The 9,763-nt window shown below is 33.3% G+C and overlaps 1 protein-coding gene across 2 annotated transcripts; it reads left to right on the top strand.

Annotated features, from left to right (window-relative positions):
- Positions 1-1,010: 1,010 nt before the first annotated feature.
- Positions 1,011-9,404, top strand: LOC137820915 (protein TIFY 8-like). Of its 2 annotated transcripts, none has more exons than XM_068625254.1 (6): positions 1,011-1,493; positions 2,231-2,418; positions 2,528-2,961; positions 3,072-3,159; positions 8,603-8,831; positions 9,076-9,404. In XM_068625254.1, the coding sequence occupies exons 1-6, from the start codon at positions 1,286-1,288 to the stop codon at positions 9,162-9,164; spliced, it is 1,236 nt and encodes a 411-aa protein (XP_068481355.1). In that variant the 5' UTR covers positions 1,011-1,285; the 3' UTR covers positions 9,165-9,404. The 2 variants fall into 2 exon arrangements, with proteins under 2 accessions (XP_068481355.1, XP_068481354.1); XM_068625253.1 differs by having other exon boundaries at positions 1,017-1,493; positions 3,069-3,159.
- The last annotated feature ends 359 nt before the right edge of the window (positions 9,405-9,763 follow it).

Raw genomic sequence — 9,763 nt, 5'->3', positions numbered from 1 at the left:
TCATTTTATAAATTAAAAAAATTATTAATATCTAAAATAATTTTTATTATTAATGAAAATTTACATAATAGTTTTTAAACTAATATTTAATAATTATTACATATTAAGATTTTAACTATTAACAACTTATATTTTAAATTAGTTTTTACTAATTTTTTAAGACTAATTTAAAATTTAAAATATTAATAATTAAAATTTTGATAATTAATTTAAATATTAATTTAAAAATTATTTTATAATATTTTATTAATAAAATAATTTTTTAGAGACTAATTTAAAATTTAAAATATTAATAATTAAAATTTTGATAATTAATTTAAATATTAATTTAAAAATTATTTTATAATATTTTATTAATAAAATAATAGAAACTATATTAGAAGTTAATATTTTTTTAATTTTTAAATAAATTAGTATAGAGACTAATTATTTTTTTAAAAAAATTTAGTTATTATTTGATATTTTTTTTAATGAATATAAATACTATTTAATTTATGAGTTACAAAACAATCTGTTGATAATTTTTTATTAAACAACTGTACACTTTGAAATTAATTTTAATTTCTATTATAAAAGACATTTTAATTTTTTACTTGTATTTAAGTCTTCCTATAAAGTTATTTATTCTGATACTGTAAATTTTAATTTGATATTATTTTTAAAATTATATTGTTGGTAAATATATATACTTAAAGTTTATATTATTTTTCACCAAAATTGATTCTAAAACTATATCGTTTTATAAATTAATATTCTAATAGACGCACAACATAGAATAAATTTTTATTTTGTTTTATAATTCCACATTTGTTTATTTTTAATAAAGATAGAATGAATATGAAAGAATAGAATAGTTATATTAAAAAGATGCATGATGATTATTAGTTTGTTCAATTATTTGGCTCTCCAATGTGGGAAGAGAAGAACAAAATCTGACAAAAGTCACAACAAGTTTATCATTACAAACTAACACCAACATTACATATATACCCACTCTCACACACTCACTCACTCCCAACATAACCAAGGACAGCATAACAGAGACAGACATGCGCCCATTCAAATGAACACAAATACATTAGCCCAACAACATTTGCCAACAAAGAAAGAACCTTTTACTTTTCTTCTCTCTCTCTCCCAAAAAGACTCATTCTCTCTCCATCTCTGTCTTTTATCTTTCTTTTTTTGAAGAGATCGTGCTTTTGCTTCTTCTTATTCTTCTCCTTGTTCGTCTTCTTCTTCCCACTTACTCACTCACTCTCGGTGTTTGTGAGATGGGTATGTCATGGCTGTGCTGCTGAGAATGGCTCAGCCTCACAATGGCAACACTAGCAACACTGTCAACCAGGCTTTGGTGCTTCATGACTTTCTGGGCATGAAGCCAACCACTGATTCTCCCAAAACCACCGATGTAAGGTTGTCGGAACCGTCAGCCTCCGCCTCCTCCGCAGGTGGGCGTGGCCCTTTCTCTGCCACCTCTGACATCGCTTCTGGTGAGTACTATTTTGTGCTTTCTTTTTTCAGTTTTTGTAATCAAAGGTCAAAATTTTAAAATAAAAAAAATTGAGGGGCATACTCAGGGCATTACCCTTTGCCTAAAAGACCATGTTTTGGTTTGCATTGAATCTCATCTTTCACTGATGTTCTCTACCATCTCTTTCTTTTGGTGGGGTACTTCACTGGTGGATTGGTTTAATGAGATCAGTGCTGGGTTAGTTTACTTCACATGATTTTTCATAATTTCCCCACCTTTATTTTGAGCATTTGTTTCTTCATTCTCTAATATCTTTTCCAGCTACTGTGTTTGTTTTTTTTTTCTTTCTGGTATGTGAATATATTCTCTAATGCCAGGGGGTTTCAGTATGGTATGGTGTTTTATTCGACTATTGGATTCTTTCTTCTAGAGAATAATTTCGTGTACTAAGTGGGAGAATTGAATTCGTGCTGAAAATTTCTGATTGTTTTCAGTAGAAAACTGTAATGTTCTGTCAACATTTGTGCATTGGGTCATAATGAGGACACGGGGTTTTAGGTATTTATGACAATTATTGTTTCGTGTTGTTCCACTTTTTTCCTTTCTTGGCTTTTTTCATGTATAGATGAGATGGACATTCTTACCCATTTTTTTTATATTGTAGTTGAAAATGCAAATTATTTATGAAAATTTCTATTTCCTTTGAGGGTTTTCATTTCTATAAATGTAATGTTTTTCGTCTCATCAATTTGGTAGAGAAGCAGGTAGGAAACCATCTTGAGGGAGTTCCTTTCTATGGCCCAAGGAGTGATCTTTCTGGTACTGAGATCAGTAACAGATTAGTGGGAAGCAAGAGAAGTAATTCCGATTCCGCTTTTACGGGTTCCTCCAGAGATGCCTTCCAAATGGTCCCTGATTCCTATCAAAATTCACATTTGATGAAGGTTGCTTTGAATTATTGTTTAATTATTCTTCCCCAAATGTTCTCAATGTTCAAAAATGATTTTGCTTTTGCCTTCTTTGCTTTACACATCGAGTTCTGATTTTTCACAGGTCCTCCGGAATGCAGCTGGAGGAGATAGGTCTAGAAGGCCCAGTGAGGATGAAGTGTTACTTGGTATGCAGTCAATGAAACAATCTTCTCAGATATTTCAGCCTCCCTCCAGCTCTAAGATTGATGCCAATAAGTGGGAACGATCTATTCTCATGAACGTTGGCCCTTTGCAGCATCCACCCCGTGGAGGGCAATTGACACCTTTTGTCCACCAAATGGCCTCAAGCAAGATTAGGGATACCAATGCTGGTCCTTCGTTCATCTCTCAGTCAGCTGCTGATGAAGGATCTAGAACTGGAATCAAGGGCCCTGGAATTTTAAGTTCTATAAACGCAGCTGCTATGGGCACTGAGAAAACTCCATCTGCTGTGATGCTTGGTGGCAGCAGGCCAAAGGCTGGAAGTAATATCATAGAATCATCCACACCTCCAAGGTAAAACTTTCTTATAAATACAGTTTCCCAATTCCCCTTGTTTTTTTTGCACCCTTTGCTTTTGAAAAGGAAGAAGTTCCTTGACTTTATGCATTTGGTATTGACAGCAGTCAGCCTGCCCTAACTTCTGCCAGCCGTCAGATGACTATTTTTTATGGTGGCCAAGCTCATGTTTTTGATGATGTCCATCCTCATAAGGTCTGACCCCTGATTGTTAGTATGTCATATTTGTATGTTGCATTTAGTGTAATAACAACAATGAAAATTGTCTTATTCTTATCCCACTAGGTGAAATCACTACATGGATTACACGATATATACCATTGAGCACAGTTAAAAGCCAAGTTCTTAAGAATATTATTCACCATATGATCTCTTCTCACATGGCTCATATTTTTAATGATTTAATCCAATGTACCTTTTTGGTCCCCCCTTCTTTACATACTCATTTATGCTCTCACATTTTCTCTAGCTTGTCCCGTTAAAGCCTGACACTCAGTATGATGAACTTTCTTTGAGATTGATAGTTACTTTGCAGTCACAAATAACCTTAGATGCCTTTTTGAATTTTAATCACCAAGTTTATATATTGTGTGACATCTTCATTAACTTACCCATCATTTAGCAATATTGTTTCGATCACCAAATGCTTTAATTTACCCATCTCCAACTTTTATCTCCAAGTCATTTTCTTCTTGTTTATTGCCAAAATTATAATGCAGATACTCTGTCCCCCTCCTACTCAAGCAAAAGCCTTTTGATTCCAATGTCTTTTTCCAAAGTTCAAGTTTAGAGTTAACTTCTTCCTTTGATTTCTCTTTGAAAACTAGTTTGCATGTTACCCTAAAATTTGTGCCCTAAAATTTAATTTGTGATTTTTCCAAGGGTAAATATGAAACTATTTACATGACTTCTCCTAATAGCTTAACCTTATGGATTGTTGGTTCATGATGTGATATTAGAGCCTCTATGATTTAGTGGTTAGGTTTGTGCATAATGCTAGCTCTAAGGGCTCTTGTGTGGGGTGTATGTGTTAGAGATGTGTGATATAACATTCATCTGCCTTCGCTAATTAGTTTAAGCTTTTGGGGTGATTTGACAATCACTCTTCTAAAAGTATGGAGACCACATTTTCTTCAAAGCTCATTAGAACTTTTACTATCATTCTGGTTTAGCTGAAAAACATGTTTTGATATTAAGAATTGATTTCTATACCATACTTGTATTGTAGTTTCTACAACTTATTTTGCCTTGTCACTGCACTATCTAGTGTTTGTTTTGAACCTATAATTGCTGATAGATAAGACTTGATAGTAACCAATAACACTGCTGAACCAATAATTTGGCTACACTGCTCTGCCTACTTTCCTAGATTGAAAACTATGGATTTATTATGAGTCTTATTTACAATAATAAATAGAGATTACTGCTTTGTCTTTTGCAAGATATCCAATACACTGAAACTAATGTTCCTATTTTCCTTCCTTAAATAAATCCATATAAGTTAAGCATAGTATCTTAGTTCTTGCCGGTTGCTACACATTTGCTTGTTAAGAAAATTCTGCTGATGATCTTTCTATCAAAGGTCTCTTCTTCCTTGGTTATGCAACATTACTGCTAGGCATCAGCTCTTTGTGCCAAAGGTTATACCTCGCTGTGCTGTTTTTTGAGCAATTTTGTGATTTTGTTCAATTGGAACTCTTTAAGTTCTCCCAGTTTACCTTTTTCTTTGAAGAGATCAAATACATATTATTTTTGGGAGATGGAAATACCCCTTTTGGAATAAGCAACTTTTAAGGAAATACTTGAGTTTTTTTAGGTTTTTCATTTCAAATTGGGTTTCCAAGTTTTCCTTTTAAGTTAATTTCTCTGTTTCATTATCTCCCGCAATAATCATATGATAAACATATACCAACAATATAGTGTGTTTACCTATAACAAAGTACTTTATGAATAAAGTATGATCTTCTTCTTCCTCATTGCCGGTTGATTCGAACCCACTTGTGGTGAGTTCATTACTTAGATCTTGAGCATCTTCCGAATACATATTTGGTAATGATAGTAGGAGAGTTCCTTCATTTCAAGTGTCTTCTCCTCTTGAAATGGAGGACTAACAAAAAAGGGTTTTGTTTCATGAAAGATGACATCCAAGGTGATAAAGATCTGATGACTGTTGTTTTCTACACATTTTTATTTCACGTATAACCAATAAATACACATTGAAGGGCTTTAGAATATAATTTATTGTGATTAGGATTGTGAGATGAACAAAAACGCATCCAAAGAATTGACAAGGCAAACTTGCACTAGGAGAGAAGAGGAAACAATAGTGACTCAATAGAACTAATATCATTTAAGACATAGGTGGGTAACTTGTTGATGAGGTATTCGATAGTTAACAAAACTTCTCCTTAGTAGGCTTTGGGGACAGTCATCTAAAACAGGAGGACTCCTATTCTAGAACATGACGATTTCTCCTTTCTATAACCATGTTTTGTTGTGGAATGTTTACACATGTTAGACCTAATCCTAATCCTTAGTGGAATGTTTACCATTATCAGACCTAATCTTTTTCATGTTTTTCCCTAATTGATTTTGGACTAAACGGAAAAAATTAACAAAGACTTATAATCCTCGTATTTACTTTTCATCATGTATGTCCACGTGACATGGGTACAATTGTCAATAAAAGTAACAAACCATTTTGCTCTAGAAATAGATACTAAAACAAGTTCCAAAACATCAGAGTGAATTAAGTCAAATGAGAGATTACTCTTTTTGCCACAGATAGGTTAGGATGCACAATAATACTTTGACAATTGATAAATATCACATTTGAAAGATTCAATAGACTCATTGGTAAACAAGGAGGGAACAAGGATTTGATAAGGTTGAATGAAGGATGTCCAAGTCTTCTATGGTGAAGCCAAACTTGCCCATATTTTTTATGTTGCTTGATAACTTGTGATCTTTGTTTTGTTTTGTTTTGGTCCTTAGACTCCAACATATACATCCAATTGTGCTCCTTAGCAATTACAATCCTCCTCCTCATGACAAAGTCCTGAAATAACAGAAAAACAGATACTCAACAATTCAAATCCTTTGTAAGTTTCTATACAGAGATAAGATTATTGGCCACTCGTTGGACAAATAAAACATTCTTTACTATAGATGATTCCAAAGAGACATTTCTAAATCTGCATATGGGTACACTATTATATCATTTGCATTTGTAATGAATTGTTCTCTAGTCTTTTTGACATATGAATTGAAGAATATAGAAAATGGAGTCATGTGATCGATTGCTCATGAATCAAGAATCCAAACACTTTGAGATACATGACAGCAATATTAAATGTACTCTTACCATTTATGGATAGGATATACGATCAAGAGAAAAAAACACAAGACAAAAAGACATAACAAAGAATCCTCAGGTCAAAAGAACCAAAAAACTTAGATTTACTCAAATCATAGCCAAATAGGACATCACCGCCCCTTCAAATGGGCTGAGGTCATGATGATTTAGTCTATGGTGGTGATGAGTGGGTTTTTCCAGTCTAGGCCTGTGGGCTACATGTTCCGATAACGATGGTGGCATTTGACGATGCATTGATGCTCTATTATGACTTAATTGTTGGTGTATTGTCGGTGTTGTGATTGCAGAAGTGGAACGTACCTTTCTAGCCCAACATTGACCTCAACAATGGTGATGGCGGTTGTTGACGTGGTAGCAGAAACAGGGCTCCCTAGATTTGGAGCTTTGATTCCACTTGTTGGACAATACAAGGGGGGAAAATAATAGGGGGATCTTTACCAATCAGCCACGAGCCAACAACAAGAGAATGACATCACCTTCAACATGAAATCCAAAATCTTTAAACAATAAGTTTTCAGTCTTTTTACTCTTCTTCCCCTAGAGCGGTAACATTCCTTAATAACAAATACCTAGTGGTCAATCTTACTTGTATCACAAAGGGACACTTACCTGGAATTTCTATTATGAATTTTTTTTATATAAGAAATCCACAAATCTAGGATCTATCACCCTACTCTATATTGTATTCATCTGAACCGATCACCAAAATGAACTATTGGTTTTGATACCAACTTTCCTAAGGAAATAAAAAATGATTTTATTAATAACAATCACACCAATTACATTTTCATCAGTTTTATTTGTAACAATCAAACTCTTTACAATAAGAAAACGAAAATACGCTGAAATGAATAGGAAAATTCTAAAGATATTTTTCCTAACTACATTGGAGATATTGAAAGTACTTTTATCATAACAATTCACTATTTACAATACAATATCAAACCATTCATGTGCTTCCACACAATAGCTTGAACTTTTGGAATATATAGTTCATAAAAATATGCTTTTTGCCCTAAAATGGTATAGTAGCAGCAAGTGGATGCAGAGGATCTCATTGGTTATCTTGTACTCCAAAATTTGTTTGCATTTACTATTGGTTTGTATCATTTTTCTCTTATATGATCCTCTTATATTATAGATTAATTCAATCAAGCAAATCAGCCTTTTATGCTTATTTTTTCCTATAAATCTCTCTTTATTTGCAGATATATTGTTATTAACATTGAATTCATGGCTGAGTTCTTGGGTTTGAAACTACTTATTGCTATTGTAAGTGAGTAGTATTGTTAGTTTAAATTAATTGGAAATTACATGATTGAGTGAATCTCATTGAATAAGAAGTTAGTTCTATAAAATTTTATGATTTTCAATAAAATTTAACCAATGGTAGAAGTTGTAATGCTAAAATTTGTCTTATAGATGTATATCCTCGTGAAGATTTAAAACTAGTTTACAAGATACTTCAATTCAAAAGGGTAGGAACATCCACACTTGACACATTTTCACTTACGAGGATCCAAGTCCGTGTGTTTGTTTATAGTCATTACCTGTCTTTGAATGGGACTAGGTGATGATTATACAAATTTATGGCATGTTTCTTATAAGTAAAATCAAATAATGTAGGCATGATACAACTCATAGAGTTTGGAATCCTAATCCTATAAAACCAGTTTATTATACCTAAATATTCTGTCAATATGGTGGTGGCTTCTGATTTCTGAGCAGAAAAAAGGGGGGGAAACATGTAATGGCCATTAATAATTTTATCTGCTAAAGTTATTGTAAACGTTAAAAAGCAATAGTACTATGTGCAATCCGAAAAATCTTGAGGGGGTGTCATTGTAATTTATTCTAACATGTAACAAACTTGTTGTGTAAATAGTGTATATAAGTGAAATAGGCAACCACAGCAACCGCCACCAAGCATTATCACACTGCGGATTGACTACAATCACTACATGGATCAGTTGATCAGAAACAAATTTTCAGTAGAATTGGAAAATCTGTTTTCATGGTTTCACTTGTTGTTTTTCCAGGTCTTCTGTCCACTTTGCATAGTAGCTAGGTTTGAATACTAAGTGTGAGCAAGCTATGATATTTTTGCAAGTTTTAGAAAGCATGCAGTTTGGCTTGTCCTTCATAGCCTCTTAATTAGACTATCTTTTATTTTCACTGTTGGGTCATTCCACTTATCTGAAACTTATATGCATACAAAATAAGCACTATGGTCTTGTGTTTTATCATGACTTATGCATGCAGGCAGATGTTATAATGGCTTTGGCCGGGTCAAATGGTGGATCTTGGTCGACTGCGTTCTCACCTAAATCTGCTGTAAAAATGGTTAATGATGGGAACTTGCACAGTGGAGAAAATGAAACAGGTGTAGTGAATAATGCAGCATTCCCTCAGGAGCTTCATGGGAAATTGTCTATTACTGGAAGTTCTAGCCATGCCATGGGGCCTGGTGATCGAGTAACTACTCCTGCAGGTATGATTTGGCTACATTCATTTGTCCTATGATAGCTTCTAACAGTGTTGTTTACACTGTTACCCCGTAACAATAGGAGAATACTGAACCTTCTGTTGAACTTATTCGGCCATGCTTTCTAAACTAAGTAGACCAATACAATAGGTGGATCATGGTTGGTCCAAAGTGGACCACTCTATAACAACTGGTCTTTCTGCACTATTAAATTTGTCACTGATTGACATTGCTGAACATCTGGTGATAGGGGCACACCAAGGTAGCATTTTTGCTAAAGATACCAGAAATCCAGTCCAACCATCAGATCCAAGTTCTGAAGACAAAAGAGGACAGTGATAGAGTTGGAGACCGAAAGGTTGTGTTCTTATTTATTGGATGGCTTAACAGTTTTTTCTTATCTTGATTCTTGTTGGGGTATCATTCACTTTTGTCAAATTTTATCCAGATTTTTCAACCCCCAATTCGGTCTTTCTCCCCTTTTCCCAATGTATGTGGGGAGCAAGTGTAGGATGATTGTTTAAAGAAGCTAAATGGACACACCAAGGATAATTTATGGAGTGCTTTGATCATTAGAAATATCTTTTTTGCAAACAGAAGATTTTTTTTAGGATTAACTTCTATGAAAACTGAGTTATGCCATTGCTTCACATCCATTTAAATACTATTGAAGAAGGTAAAAATATGATTCTAATTAGCTTGTGATCATTGTACACTAAACTGCACTTTATATGCACATGCATGGATCAAAATCACCCCTGTAAATGAAAAGATTTAACTGTATCTAATTCATAGGTGAAATAGTTAACATCTTAACTGTTGCCTTCTTTAATTGCTGTGGTAAACCGTTTTTAAGGATCACATTAATCAACTTTAATATGTTGAATTAGTGTCTAAAAATTCAAGTTTCATTTTTATTAGTGATAGTGTGAAGATAA

The sequence above is a fragment of the Phaseolus vulgaris genome, chromosome 9, assembly GCF_000499845.2.
Source record: "Phaseolus vulgaris cultivar G19833 chromosome 9, P. vulgaris v2.0, whole genome shotgun sequence".
NCBI classification, from domain to species: Eukaryota; Viridiplantae; Streptophyta; class Magnoliopsida; order Fabales; family Fabaceae; genus Phaseolus; species Phaseolus vulgaris.
This window is presented reverse-complemented; position numbering and strand designations above follow the sequence as displayed.

Bases quoted from the DNA above. Each gene is read 5' to 3' on its own strand.
- LOC137820915 (XM_068625253.1), top strand. From the start codon at position 1,286: ATGGCTGTGCTGCTGAGAATGGCTCAGCCTCACAATGGCAACACTAGC. The intron at 3,160-8,602 runs GTCTGACCCCTG...TTATGCATGCAG, and splicing joins ATGATGTCCATCCTCATAAG to GCAGATGTTATAATGGCTTT. The intron at 8,832-9,075 runs GTATGATTTGGC...ATCTGGTGATAG, and splicing joins TCGAGTAACTACTCCTGCAG to GGGCACACCAAGGTAGCATT.